This window comes from Rhipicephalus microplus, unplaced genomic scaffold, assembly GCF_043290135.1.
Source record: "Rhipicephalus microplus isolate Deutch F79 unplaced genomic scaffold, USDA_Rmic scaffold_18, whole genome shotgun sequence".
Taxonomy (NCBI): Eukaryota; Metazoa; Arthropoda; class Arachnida; order Ixodida; family Ixodidae; genus Rhipicephalus; species Rhipicephalus microplus.
Genome location: NW_027464591.1, coordinates 11,024,602 through 11,040,636, shown reverse-complemented (window position 1 = coordinate 11,040,636; position 16,035 = coordinate 11,024,602). Strand labels below are relative to the sequence as shown.

Sequence of the window (16,035 nt, the reverse complement as noted above, 5' to 3'; positions counted from 1 at the left end):
TGAGCAATGGAAAAAAAATGGTAGGTGTAACCTCAAGAGACAAGAAAAGAGCAGAGAGAATTAGGGGATAAACGGGGGTTAAGGATATTATGGTTGAAATCAAGAAGAAGAAATGGACATGGGCCGGGCATATAGCGCGTAGACAGGATAACCGGTGGTCATTAAGGGTAACTAACTGGATTCCCAGAGAAGGCAATCGGGTTAGGGGGCGACAGAAGGTTTGGTGGGCAGATGAGGTTAAGAAGTGTGCGGGTGTGAATTGGCAGCAGCAAGCACAGGACCGAGTTAACTGGTGGAACATGGGAGAGGCCTTTGTCCAGCAGTGGATGTAGTGAGGCTGATGATGATGATGATGAAGAAAAAGAAGAAGATGATGATAATGACGACGACAATGATGATATAGATGGAAACGATGCCATAAAGACCTGCGTAAAGCACTATGTCAGGCGGTGGGTTTTCAGGTGGTATCCACCCTTATGGTGACGTATAAGATGAGCTTAGACAATAACTTATTGAATAAAATCTGACAGTAACATTGAACCCAAGTTAATAAACTAAGAGAAGTCATATTGGACCTCTGAAAATAATTGTTGATATGCCTACCGGAACCATCAATGCAATTACCGCCGTGAGAAATCTCCGCAACACCGCATACAAAAGATCGAATAGTTGCTTATTAGAATTACTAGAGCAGAAAATGACATCCACATTACGCATGTCGCATTTTCTGCATCAACGCGTAGTTATCAACACAGTAGTGAAGATTTGCTGCTGATAGTATATTGGAGAGATAAATCCGTAATATTTATTATGCCACGTAAACAGCGCGGTTTGAAACCGATCAAAGCCCGCCATTCCGCAATGCTGATAGCACCATCACGCCATCATCTGGAATGGTCACGCCCCATTTTATCATGTGGTCCCACGAAAGAAGCAACACGAGTTTCGGCTGACATAATGTCTATAAGGCGCGCACCTATAGGTGCGCGCCTTGCAGCGTTTCGAGTTGTGGCACCACGAAAGTGAAGTGACTTAGGTGAAGCAGTATATATATATAGACTGGTTCTCCTAAGGGATATGGACGCTACCATCTTGTTCTGTTAAACCAATGCTTTTATTCTTTTTTATATTCCGATGGGAATATTTTTCAATTGGTTCAGTACAAGCTGAGAAAACTGCTTTTTTGAAGCGGCGAGTAAGGAAGATGCGAGGGGGGCGTGCTCGAAACCCTTGCCACTCGCCCCGCGTAGCCTTCGCAGGCCAAATTTCTTCCCTACCCTCAGCGGAATTCGGCCGAAATAAAAAATGGCAGCATATCCACGGAGTGAATGATGGAGAGTGGGGCGAAGAATTCGTCCGTCCATTCGTTCTTGCTTCCGTCCGTCCATGCGTCCGTCAGTGTGACCGTCCATGCGTCCATCAGCCCGTCCGTGCGTGTGTCTGTTCGTGCGTCCGTCTCTGCGTTCGTCCATGCAGCCGCCCCTGCGTCCGTTCATGCGTCCATCCATGCATCTGCCTATGTGTCCGTTCGTCCATCTATTCAACACTCCAAGTACCACCATCTCGCATCTTTTCATCATATATTCCCCATATAGAAGCACCGCCATCCAGCGGACATTCCAAGGACTAAACGAGAGGTGGCACACGCACACTTTCTTACGGCTTGCGCTTCGGGTCCACTTCCCACCTTTAACCACCTCGAGTTCATGGTATATACTAGTTCACTGTATTCATGGCACTGCGGCCGAACGCTCGCTAAACCTTTCGAAAACCAAGAAAGTTACGCCCAGCGAGTATGACGTAGCAAACTTTTTCAGACAGATAGTGCTCAATGTACATGCCAATGGCTGCTAATGGGAAATGAGAGGCGGAGAATTCGGCATATACTTTTTTACGGCTTGCGCTTCGTATCTACTTCCAATTTTTAACCACCTCGAGTTCATTCATGGTATATACAAGTTCATTGTATTCATTGCACTGCGGCTCAACGCTCGCTAAATCTTTCTAAAGCTAAGGAGGCTACACCGAGCGAGTATAACGTAGCAACCCTTTCTTGTCAGATAGTGCTCAATGTACATGCCAATGGCTGCTAATGATGATCGCAGCCTGCGCGTTAACTGAAAGCCCAATGCTCCTGTCTCTCATTCTTCATTAGCAGCCATGGACATGTGCATTAAGCACTATTTTTTATTGTTCAACAACGCACAGAAGAAGTCTCTCACCGGCACCTTCTTGGAGGTAAAACTGTTATACTTGTTACATACTACGGGGGACGAACGGGAGCCGCTATAAGGAGCTTTGCCCCTAAAACACGTGTGCACGACAAGCCTGAAAAAGCCCAACCTCCGACCACGCGAGTGGTGTTATTTTGTCGACCAGCGTTATGTTGTGGTCGGCGAGATCGTTTGGAAACGCTCGCTTGGACGTGGTAGAATAGATGAGCATAACAAGTGCTCAAACGCGCCACACCATTAATTTCTTTTCCAGGACTGGCGTCTGTTTGATGCGCTAACCGCGGGGACACAAACGCATGTGAAACGCAGACCAATTAGCCCCGCATCTTGTTGCAACTCATGGGGGGAAATGGAAAAGACACGCACGTTCCCTTATTTCGTCTCATAATTTATCTCAAGTTTGATTCATATATTCAAGCAACCGATTGCATAAACGATAAAGAAACCATGTGTTAAATAACTTTCGCCTTGTCACGTCCGTGCTACTGTTGTCAACGTCAGAACGCAGTCGTCTACGTAAAGCACCGACGTCACAGCAATGCCATGTACGTAAGGAAATTCAAACGTGCACGTCATGCCTTCATTATCTGGGCGCGCGCTCGCGAAATAAAGGGAGAGAACAGACCATCTTGAAATTTGACCCATTTCCGCAGTGCGTACTGTGGCATTGCAAATTTCGGCAGGTGTGATCGCATTGCGTTTGTCAGCTCGAAATTGTCAAACCTGGTGAGCGGCGCTTTAACATACATCTGTTGCCGCCGTTCCTAGGTACGTAACTGTCAATCACCAATACACCACGGCCCGTGGTAAGCCTGTCTCTAGGAGAGGGTTTGTAGACGTACGTGACAGGATTTTAAAGTCATGATAGAAAGGTGCATTCCTAAAATCATCTGCCATCCCATATTATTATTATTCTCCACCAATATGAAGAGGCGATCACGAGTGCAACAAGACGGAAGCTTCTGGGTAAATAGATAAACAGAGATATTGAATCACGAGTTGCGAAACTTCCCATAGGCTCCATGTATCCAAATCCGGACACGTTATTACCCCCCCCCCCCCTCCTGTCGGGAGTGAACAGACTGTCGCGCCACCTGTTGATCCGCACGCCCACTAATAAACACAATATTTGTGTTTGTATTGCCGCTCCCAGGTGGCGCGGCAGTCAGCTAACTTCCGAAAAATCGGGTTAACTGCGCGTCCGGACTTCGGAACGCAGTTTCACTACTGGTGTGAATAAATAACTATGATAAATATATATATATATATATATATATATATATATATATATATATATATATATATATAGATAGATAGATAGATAGATCTTTTGCTTGAAACGCAGTGCCTATGGTTCGCAGAAAAAAAGAACAATGATTCTCATTGAAAAACTTATGCGACCTTACTCGTCCATTCAAGTGTCTTTAATTGCGTTAGCCCCGGACATTTGGTTCATTTATTATGCGCATCTAGAATCTAACAATTTCTTTTTCTCAAACCAGCACGGGTTCCGAAAGGGTCGTTCTTGCGAGACTCAACTCTTGGAGTTCACCACCGACCTACATTCTAACATGAACAGTAATCTACAGACAGATTGTTTATTTCTTGATTTTGCAAAGGCGTTCGATTGTGTTGCTGATTGTCGCTTGATATTAAAACAGTCATCACTAAAACTTGATTCACTCACGCTAACATGGCTCAGAAACTTCCTAACTAACCGCCAACAATTCACTATCGCCAACAATCACTCTTCATCACTCTGTTACGTTTCCTCTGGTGTACCACAGGGCAGTGTTCTTGGTCCCTTACTTTTCCTCATCTACATTAACGACCTGCCTGACAACTTATCCTCATGTATGCGTATATTTGCCAATGACAGCATTACCTATCGTCCCATCCGCAACAATAGCGATCATCTAACTCTTCAAAAAGACCTCGAGCATATTAATGAGTGGTGCAAAACATGGCAGATGACACTTAATGTTTCCAAATGCAAACTAATCACCTTTAGTCGCAAACGTGATAACTTTAATAGCCAATACATAATTGATAATAGCATTGTAGAACGCACTAATCATTACAAATATCTAGACATAAACTTAACTTCTACACTTTCGTGGTCCACACATATCACTTCTATCTGTGCCAACACATCAAGATCATTAGGTTTTCTGTGCCGAAATCTGTACAGTGCTCCCTCCGATGTGCGCAGACTGACTTATCTTGCTCCAATCCGTCCTCAACTGGAGTTTGCATCCTCCATTTGGTCACCATATCAACAATACCTCATAGATAAGTTAGAATGTACACAGAACAGGGCTAGTCGATTCATAGCGCGTAATCACAGCTACCCGTCCAGCGTAACACAGATTAAACATAGCCTTGCACTCGAGCCACTGAAAATTCGCCGTGACATCTCACTTTTATCACTATTTCACAAACTCATCCACACCAGCATGATGCCATCTGTTCACCTTAATCTAGCACATCGAACTTTAAGCAGACTACATAACACCTTTAGCTTATCACGCATGTACGGCAATACTAACGCTTCCAGCCAGTCGGCTCTTCCACGAGCTATTCGTTTGTTGAATGATTTGCCAGATGATCTTGCGTCAGAACAAGACCACACAAAGTTCTATCATACTCTTACAAAATACTTATGCACCAAAAACTGCTCTATCGCATCTTCGTAACCATCAGTGTTTATAGAACTGTTGCCGATGTTTTTGCACTATTGTAGTTACTGTCATAATAGTTGTTTTGTATTTCACCTTCACGTACTGTAACTCACTTTTCTAGTATGTATTTTGCTTACATATTTATAGGTTGAACTGCATTTTCTATTATATTCATTATTTGCCTCTGTACGTGTAGATATTATGTATATATATTTTGCTAACTTATTATCTGTACCGCCCCCCTTACACAATGCCCCTTGAGGTCTCTGTAAGGTATTGTCAACAAATAAATAAATTTCCCTGGCTCACACTCGCAAATCGCATGCGGCTGTAAGACACGTCACCTTTTTTTATAGTGGTGCACTTTAGTTTGCTGGACTGTGGCTGGTTGTCGCGTGCTGTCATCATCGCTCGGCGTAACTCTATGTGCGATTTCTTCCTCTTGTTCTTCGACCACCTTGATGAAAATCTATTATCCTCATCAGCATGAAAAACAAATACTGCGCTTGGCCTAACGCATGCTAAACAACATAAAAATAGGAAAAAGGAAGCAAGCACGAAACTGAAAAGATAGAAAAAGAGAGAAAATAGGAAGAAAAATAGAAAGAACAAGAAAGAAAAACAGATAAAGAGAGAGGAGAAAAATAAATGGAAGTACATAGTTTAAAAGAGACTGAAAAGAAAAGAGGAAAAGACAACCGAAAGCAAACAAAGAAGCCTGCTCAGTTCTACACTTTTTTCAAGCTTGGCACCCTTAGTACGAAGGTGCCTTAATATTTGTTTTATTCTTCTGTTATTTCCACCTGCAAATCACACTCGCATTTATCTGGCTCAATGATACATCTAATAAGAATTCAACTGTTAATCGTAGCCTGAGCGACAAAAATTTAGTTCTTATTGGTGTCACAACGTGTGCGTCATATTAGTCGCCCATTCCTACCCTTCCATTCCAGTTTCGGTACCTCGAGTGGACCACTTCATGTTCCTTAAGATGGCCCAATCGGCGGGGAATCTAAAGTGAACAAGAAGCACCATATCCTGGAGTGCTGGAACCATGAAAGTCACGAGCGAATAGCCACGAGTGCTCCAAATATTAAATTGCATCCTACGTTCTCATACAACCGAACTCATTGCTTTGCTGCCTGGTATGTGTACGTTGTGTTTGCACTAGTAAATAGTACGGCGCTTGCGTTGCCTGTCCAAGCCCCATGCCGGAACAGCTGTGCGAATGAGTTAAAGGCCTTCCCGTCCAGGGCGCGAGAAAAGAAATCATGAAAGTTTGTCACATGACGTTTGTGTTTTACTGGCATCCTGCGAAAATTCTCATTTGAAACACAGTTTTGCTAAGGGGTCTCTTTGTAAACATTTTTTTTTGGCTTTGACACTGATAAATATTGTAACACGAAGTGTTATTGACCGTTCCTTGCAATATTAAAGTTGTCCCTTGCAGTTGACCTATTTTTGTTTTAAGTTTGAAACAGCTCAAAATGAAGCTGCTTTGTGATGAACAAATTAATTTACTTGATATGTTACTTGACAGTGAAGGACTTGGAGGTAGTTCGAGTCTATCAAAAAACTAATAAAGCGCAACTTGTGGTGGCACAGCAAACAGTGGAATGCGCAGTCCACATCGATTGAGGATAGAAGCTTTTCAAAGTTGAACATTACTCGAGCTCTAAACATGCTGCGAGTTTTTAAGGTAGCGATGGTCATTCTTGGAGTTCTAGCTTTGCCTCTTGTTCTGGGGAAAGCTAAACACCAGCTTCAGCACGAGATACCAGATGCAGCAAAGGTGAGCCACCGTTAAGACTAAGTCCGTTTATCATATATTTTTTTCATTCGTAAGATGTAGTGCTTAACCTTGTTGTTCCCATTTTTCATGCTTATAGACGTACAATTTCTGGCAGGAGATTTCCTTAGGCTATGTACTATGAGACCTTTTTGTGTAGAAAAAAATAGCCAGAAAAGTTAGCACACAGAGAGCATGCACGCTGTTGAAAATAAGGCTGTTATATGTCATTTGAACATATGCGCATAGATATGATTGGCATTACAATGATTATGTGAGTATTTGCAGAGTTAGAAACATAAGTCTAATTAACCCAACCTCACTAACAAAAACTTAGCAGCGGCTACTACAGTAACTGGTAACAATATGCACTATGTGTGCTTAACAATCGGAGGTTTCGTTAGCGACAACAGGTATAACAGGCTTAGCCGGCTAAACTCGGTCTTTCTGAAAAATGTCATACATTTCGTGGCTTCGCTTGCTGATGTGTGCTCATAAGATTTAAAACGGCAAGAAAACAGTGTCGCTGCAAGACGCAGGTACTCGCCAATGAAGTGAAATGTAGAGAGAACCATGTCCTTAAACGGATTAACGGTGTTGTAGGACTACGGTAGACCATGGCCCGAATCGAACTGCTTGGAAGCAGCAGGCAATGAGACTTTGCCGCCAAATCTCTGGGTAAAGCTCTCCGTCAGGCCGTGGGTTTTCAGGTGATAAGAACCCTTGTGGTGGTGTATAAAATAGCCTTTTATGACAAATTACTAAATAAAATCTGACAGGAACTTAGAGCCTGAGTTGCTCGTGAATTGGCGAGGAGGAATTGTATTGGAGTTATCAAATTAATTCCTGATAACTTCACCAAAATTCTCAATGCAATTAACGCCACGAGAAAATATAAATTTGCTTATAAAATAAATAGACCATAAAATACATCTGGGTATTGTAATGTGTTAAGGAGTGGTGATGGCCACTTTACGCTTGTCATGTTTTCTGCATCAACGTGTAGCTTCGAACACCCTTATAATGATTAGCTGCTGATAATTCAACGGATGAGCGAGTGAACATCTGTAATATTGATTAGTGTGCCGGGTAAAGAGCGCCATCGAAAACGGATGAAAAGCCCGCCAATTTTCAATGCTTTCAGCGCCATCACAACGTCACTTAACACGGCCCCGCCCCATTTGATCGTGTAGACACACGAAACCCGTCACGGGACTTTGATGGGATATTTTGTTTGCTAAGCTCACACGTATAGTCAAGCTAGAGTGTACTAGAACGGCGGAGTGCTCAGAATGGCAGAGTCACCAATGTAAAGTGAAGCCAAAACAGGGTCAAACCACTTGGGGCACTACGATCGGTAGTGTGCAATCTGTCATCATTTTATAGTTACGCGCGACTTCACCAAAGTAGCATTCTCGCCTTCCACTCGAAAGGCCCAGGTTCGAATCACAGATGTAGATGATGTTTTTATTTTTTACGTGACTTGTTATAGTCATATCGCTCGTCTTTGCGTCTAGAAACCCACTATAATTCGTACATATCACTGGAAAAAGTAACTTGAAATGTGATATAACACAGAAAAAAATTAGACAGGAAGCATAAATATTTGCATCACCACCGCACGGCTTTCAAAAAAAAAGTGGAAAGTATGGCCTCCGGGATTTCTCGTATTCGCACGGATCTATATTTATTTCACCACTGTGGTTCAGCACTATCAAAGCTACGGTGTGCTAGAATGTCACACTCTTGACTTGCAAAACGTTGTCCCATATATAAATGACTTAAAATTGACCAGGTTGGCTAAACTTGGCTTTTGTTTGGTATTTGTTTTTCCACATCGGTACGTGATATGTTCATTCTTTGCATTTATCTTGTACGCATTTACTTCTTTGTTTCGGTTTCAAATCAACAAGGCATTCCCCATGCAGAAGTGACCACCCGCTTCGATCCGAACTCGCTGCACGCCCCACTGCTTTTGCAGCAATAAATAAATGGTGAAATCAGCCATCGATTTGTTTGATCCTACTCTGAGGACAAAGAATCGGGTACATTTGTCGTTATTTGTGAGATATGTTATGTTGCCTGCTTAATTACCTGCACCTGCTAAGCCTTACGTGCCGAGGCAGTGCTCGGGCTGCGTTGCCAGGCCATGAACACTGCATCTCCAAATACCGTACATGCGAATTCGCAAAGCATTTTGTACGTATCGGATCCAACTGAAAAAAAAAAATAGAGTAGAGGAGTGTTGCAGTCGGAGACGTGAAGGAACGCGTCGATGGAGAAGCAGTCAGACTCGAAGAGAAAACAGCGACCATCTGTGTTCCCCATGCACCCTGTCATGGGTTGAGCGTTTCGATTGAAGCACAGTTTTTCCTTCATTCGAAGAACTGCACCTGTTATTATTGTTCAAAACGCAGTCACCCATCTGTCACGAGTTTATAGTACGCACATGTCATCGAGTGAGTCTCCGCAACGTTACCTCTCCAAGTTACGAAGTTTTTTTTTTTTTGCGAAAGAGACGGAGTCAGTGGCTTTGTGTAGTTGCTTATTTCATAGTTGACTCTATCGATAGGTTAATAAACCAGCCATATTGCCTGCAATAAGTGTGTATAGACAATTCGGTGAGCAGACTCTCGGTGAGCAGATGACATGGCGCGAAAGAATAAACATGTGGAGAGCTAATCACCCTTTCTGAGGGGCTCAGTAGTTTCCACAGTGCAGAAGGGAACTTCTGAAACAGTATAGGGGCCATAATTTACGTTTTCATTGAATGCAGTGAGGTGGCGTGATAAAGTAAATACGTTCATGCTAAAATTCATTTCATTTACTTCACATGTTGAGTCATCTTCTTTAGCAATAGGTAAGTAGAAAGGAAGAATTATACCTATGCAATACATTTTTCTTTTATTATCTGCACTTTTTTGGTAGAACCGCGCACTGCTCTTAAAATGACGGCACACTGCAGACTATCGATCACAGTGCCCCGAGCAGTTATACCCTCTTTGGGCTTTATTCTTTAGGAGCTCGTTTTAGGCCCTTCCGAGCACTGCACAGTTCTATACTCGTTGACCACTTTTTTTTTGCAATGCAGTGCAGGCTAATGAGCCAAATCGCCCGAGTCCCGCCGCTAAAATTTGTAATCCCACAAATCTCTCTTATTTCTGTACGTGAGATATGAAAAATACTGCCTTCACTTTATTGCACGTAGCTTCTTGGCACAGAATGGAGCTCACATGAGCAACATATTCGTGTTTGCTTTAAAATGCTCGTCATCCCGTCCCGTCTTCGGACACGTCTGAAAGGCGCGCCTTTTACATGTAATTCGAATGTCAAGCGGCGACTGCGTCGATAAAAAACGCTTATCATGCACAGCCATCACTTTCCAGAGCGGTAAAACATACCGGTCTACTTCGCTTAGTAGTAAATGTGTAGAAGCTGCACCCCCGTAGCTTATCCAGTAAGCTACTCCGCACAAGGGGAACGATGGGGTATACCGCTTAGGCTAAACAGGTTAACATTACCGCTTTTACTCTCCTTCTTTTTTTCTTCCTTCCCGTGGCTTTCCCTCTATATGCCATGAAAAGTCGTTTATTTAGAGGCGAAGCTCCTTAGGATGTAGGCTTGTCTCTCGTAGTTGGTTGTCGTAGCAACTCGTTGGAGTCGGAGTCTCACAAGATGGCGCTGCGGCACTCACTCTTCTCTGATGCTCAGAAGATGTGTGTCCGTCCGTCGGTCCGCCTGAGTAAGCTACAGATTTTCGCATATAAATATGAGACAAAATTTTACCAATGTGCTGGAACTAAAATAGCAATGCCTTGATCTAGAACAAAAAAGGGGTTTAATTACAAATTAATCTCCCGTGGAAGCAATGCGAACAAGCTACATTATAGGTGTATCTTTCAACCGCCCGTTTAAAAGTTACAAATTTTTTGAAAAGGCCTTTCGCTGTGCGGTAAGCCGTAACGATTCAAAGTCCCGAAGAATTACTGCGCACCATAGCTTACTGTCCATAAAGGCTAATTGTACGGCTTATAATTCTGCTCAACACCCTGAATGTGCTCTAAGATTGCCTTAAACTTCCTCTGGGAACGCCCGTATGTCCTGCTAGCTATGACCGTGTGGCCTACTTTACGACTCAATACGACAATTTGTGTTTGCACGAACGTGTCCCCGAAATGTAGCTACGGGTGAAGTTTGGCTACCCATCCACACTGGGACCATGGCGTGTGTAGACTGCATGTGGGCAAAACTGGAAATATATGTGTTGAAATATTTGATTGAGCGCTATCTTCAATGCGGGTCCTATGATTCAGTTGCTGCGGTTTTCTATCTCGCTTGCAGGTATTCCATGGATTCCGCAGTGGCTTAGCGTTATTTGATGTGGACAACGATGGTGACCTTGACTGTGTCTCTACGATAACTGAAGACTACGACGAGAGCGTACCGAGCATTACATATGTGTGGCTCCTCAAAGGCGTGAACGGGCACGAAGCGTAAGATTCGCATTAGCAGAATAATCTATTTAGGTACCAGTCAGAATTCAGCCTTGTTAATGCTATGCAAACTTGATGTACTGGTTTCTATATTTACATTTGCCCCTAATGAGCCCTATAGAGCTTCTCAGACACCACCTGAGAAGCTGTAAAGTAGGTGCACTGGATGTCAGGACCCAACCATGAGAGAATATTCAGCGCCCGCTGCTTTCGATATCGTTGACAATTTCGTCTCGTTGAAGTGGTGCCATGATTTCTCGGTTTGTTCAAAAATTAAAAAAAAATAGTTGGTAGTAATTTCCCGCATGTAATTCTAAACGTAGCGTGAAGAAAACAGCAAAAGGAGAAAACAAAAACTGTTCTGTGTATTTTGGGCTACGCATAATAATGAAATACAACCAACTCTCCCCAGCAAGACACCCTTCCGATGTAATTCTAACAAGGTTTAAGTCATAGACAATTCCTTGGTTTCTGAGATACCCAATACAGTCTTTCATTGTCGTACCTACGTGCTTGCTTGAAAGCGAGAATGCAGGAAGCACTTGAAAACGCGAATATACAAATTCCGTACAGAGTCCCGCTGCACAAGTATTTCTGTAGCTGCTGTTTTCTACCCTCGCTTTCTTTCATCTAACAACCCTCCAAGAATTGTGTTTCATATCAACAGCGACCTGAAAAAACAAAATTTGTAGCTGCAGTCACGCTAATTTCTTTAAATGATTCCCAATTTACAATAATATTTATAGGTGCATGGCCACTGAAATCAACCAAACTTTTGAACTGACCGTATAGGTATTTCATTAATTTGAAGTAAAATGAGATCACGGACATAAGAGTGAACGCCAGAAAGAATATACTGGCTGTGGACGTTTTGCGCGCAAGTGCGTTGGGCGTTCTGCGCAGTGTAACTGACTTGGACGACAACCAGGTGCGCTCTCATGTTCCCTTGGGATGTGATGTAGTAACCGGCGTGATCTACGACATTGATGTCGCTATTTCCAATAAGGACTTACAACTTCTTGTCAAGTCCACAACTGATACTCCAATTGTTGATGTCACCCGACTAGGCAAGTCTCGCTGTGTGAAGATTGCGTTTAAGAGCACATCACTCCCCTCTCATGTGAAGGTGGGGATACTTCAGACATGCTGTGCGGCCTTTCATTCCAAAGCCTCTCAAGTGCCGTAAATCCATGAAACTTGGACATGTGAGCAGCGTCTGCGAGAATTCGGTGGTATGCCACCGCTGCGCCGAGCACCATGAAGCGGATAAGTGCGTCGCAACTGTCAAGAAATGCTCTAATTGCAATGGATCCCATGAAGCCACATCGAAGGACTGCCCGCGGATTCAGAAGGAAATTGCCATCTTGAAGGAGATGGTGCGCGATCACTCATCTCATCGAGAAGCCGCAGCTAAAGTCAGAAGGCGTCGTTCACGTCGACGTCGGTCTTCGAGGACGCCCGCTACCTCCTCGACACGTTTGCGTGATCCCTCAACAGTACCACCTCCTTTGCCTCCCAGACCACATGCCGTGGGAAAGGCTGTAAAGGACAAAGCCAGTGAGCATACCCTAACTGCGACAGAGTGGCCTGCACTTCAAAGGGAAGCAGCATCAAGCGAACCGAAAGAGCTTCATGACGGCCAGTCCGCGCTCCCGGTTCGAGATCTTTCCAACCAAGACAGGCAAGTGACTGCAAGCGTCCCGGTTCGAGATCTTTCCAACCAAGACAGACAAGTGGCTGCAATCGTGCAATCATTAATTGCCATGATTCGCACGCTACTGAGCAGCATACAATCTCCGTCTGCTAAGAGTGCACTGCAAATACTGGATGCACTGAATCCAGTTCTTGCTAACTTCGTATAAGCACAATGGCTCAACAAAATCTCCACTTCCGCACTGAAGTTAAAAGTGCGTCGATTTTTCAGTGGAATGCCAGAGGCATGAAGTCCCGTATCTCGGACTTTCACCAATTTGTTCGGGCCAATCAATTCCCTACACTTGTCATATGTGAACCAAACGTATCAACGCCTTATAGATTGTCCGGTTATGAAGCTTTTTGTTCAGCTGCTTGCGAAGAACGAAGCAAAGAAATTGTTTACATTCGCACAGACTTGACTTATCTTTCGCACCCAATAAGTTCAAATGACGACAGTCAGTACGTGTGTCTTCGTGTGAAGAAGAATGAAGTTTCGTTCGCGCTTATTGGTGGATATATATCTCCGTCATCGCGATTTGACTGCGACAGATTAAAAGACATCCTAATGAGAACCGATGGGCCTTGGATCATCACCGGTGACTTCAACGCCCATCACATGCTTTGGGGGAGCTCTAGGATGAATGCCAGGGGCCGGAACATTGTTACATTCGCTTCCGATTACGACCTTTCCATCATGAACGATGGTACCCCCACATATCTGCGGGGTCTCACGTATGGCAGTTGCCTTGACCTGATATTGGTGTCACGGTGCTTCTCTCACGAAGTTAAGTGGTTTTGCGATATTGAGACTCATGGGAGTGATCACATACCCACCTACGTGACGATAGATGGTATCATAAAAAACTTCTCTTCCGGTGTTGCAATTGGCAATGACTGGTCGATGTTTACATCGCGTGTTGAGAACGCTTGCCAAGAAGGCCTCGCCTGCAGCCTGGAAATTACCATAGTGGAAGCTATGCAAGCGTCCAAATGTAAATTACCATTTTCGTCTAAAGTAACACAGTTTGACATCGAACTGGAAAAATTACGAGCTATACGAAGGCGTGCTGAACGACGATACAGACGCACAAAATCAATTTACGATCTGAGGGAAGCAAGGCGGCTCCAGAAAAAGATTCAACGACGCATTTACAAACTGGAGAGCGAACGCTGGAAAACATTCTGCGAATCTCTAGACCCTCATAAACCGCTGTCATATATCTGGAGAACAGTTCGTGGTCTTCGCTCCTCTCCACAACAACGGCACCCTTTTAAAGCTTTGGCACTCTATCATTAAAAAACAGAACTCGAGGTGGCTGAAGAATTTTGCACGAGAGTTGCCGGGAATATTATGACCGAGAGCATCGACGCCGTGATCGTTCCTGAGACGCGATTACCAGAAATGGACATTCCGTTCACCATGGAAGAACTGGAAGGTGCGTTAGTCGCTTCTAAGCGCATGTCATCGCCAGGTCCTGATGGTATCACTTATAGTGCGTTGGGACACCTTGGACAAAAAGCTAGAAAAGAACTTTTAACATGCTTCAACAGCTCCTGGCTCAGCGGCAGTGTTCCCCGAGAATGAAAAATTAGTCGATTATTACCACTTTTGAAATCGGGAAAATCACCATTGGACTTGACAGCGTATCGACCTATTGCCCTCGCAAGCTGCCTCGGAAAAGTGATGGAAAGAATGGTTCTATTTCGTCTCGAGTGGTACTTGGAACGATACACCAAATACCCTTCTTGCATGGCAGGCTTTCGTCGGGGCCGTTCCTCCATTGACTGTGTCCTTGATTTATCGACATTTGTTCAACAAGAAAAAAGTCGCAAGCGCATATCAGTGGCACTCTTTCTCGACGTGAAGGGTGCATATGATAATGCAGCTCACGATGCCATCCTCACTTCTCTCGCAGCAATGGGCATTGGTGGACGAATGTTTCAATGGATAAAAGATTATATAACTGGCAGGGGTTTCTTTGTACAAACATATGAGGGTACAACAGCCCAACATTACACCTACTGCGGAGTACCTCAGGGAGGTGTTTTAAGCCCCACATTGTTCAATGTGGCCCTCATTGGTCTGGTGAAGGTTCTGCCAAAGTCGGTGCGCCTATCCATATACGCCGATGATATTTGCCTCTGGAGTGCTGCAGTTACTCGCCCTAAGGTGCGTGCACGAATACAGCGGGCAGCAACCCTCACAACAGCCTACCTTCAGAAACAAGGCCTAAATATGTCAACTGTGAAGTGCGCGTTGATGGCGTTTACACGCAAACCAATGACGCCATACCCTGTTTACATCAATGGGCAGAGTGTCAAATATGCACGGACGCATCGTTTCCTGGTCATAATAATCGACAGAAGTCTTTTGTGGAGCCCACATTGTGCGTACTTGAAGAAGAGACTGCTATCCATTGTGCATATCATGAAATTCTTGTGCGGTAAAGCATGGGGAACTTCTGTGGCCTCCATGCTACAGCTGTACAGGGCCCTATTTCTGGGTCTACTGCGCTACAGCTTGCCGGTACTGACTAACACTTGCAAATCGAATACTCATTCATTGGAGAGTTTGCAGGGTCAGGCACTGCGTATCTGCCTAGGACTGCCCGATGCGCTTCTACTTATGCCACAATCATGCTTGCCAAAGACCATCCGGTCAGGACATATATAGTTGTGGATTGCCTCAGAGCGCACATTCGACATGCTAGCCGTGTCCCCGACCACCACTTGGCCCTTCTACCTTCCGGAAGACCACGTGCTACGTTTTCAGACATCATAGCCAAGCACCTAAACAGCATTCCATCAGGATATGCGCCAGCTGCGAGAACGGCATGCCCTTTGTGGTGCCTCGACCAGCCGCAAGTACGTCTAGAAATTCCGGGAACCAAAAAGAAAAGCAGTCACTCCAGAGTAGCATTGAAGCAAGCAACACTGCTATTATTACATGAGTTGTACTTAGACCGAACGCAGATATACACTGATGGGTCCGTCTCATCCAGCAGCTCATCCGGTGCCGCTGTAATTCCGGCTGCAGAAATGACAATCAAGTTTAAGTTGTCGCATATGACTACATCTACGGCATCAGAGCTTGCTGCTATAAGGGCTGCTTTACAATACCTCGTTCAAGAACGTCCAGGAAA

The 16,035-nt window shown here is 44.3% G+C and overlaps 1 protein-coding gene across 2 annotated transcripts in view; it reads left to right on the top strand.

Annotated features, from left to right (window-relative positions):
* The first annotated feature begins 6,510 nt into the window (after window positions 1-6,510).
* Window positions 6,511-16,035, top strand: part of LOC119177749 (uncharacterized) — a 30,066-nt gene continuing 20,541 nt past the window's right edge. For both annotated transcript variants that reach the window (XM_037428926.2, XM_075883591.1), the window contains exons 1-2: window positions 6,511-6,707; window positions 11,046-11,197. In XM_037428926.2, the coding sequence (XP_037284823.1) occupies window positions 6,597-6,707; window positions 11,046-11,197 (263 nt within the window). In that variant the 5' untranslated portion in view covers window positions 6,511-6,596. The remainder of the gene's footprint in view (window positions 6,708-11,045; window positions 11,198-16,035) is intronic.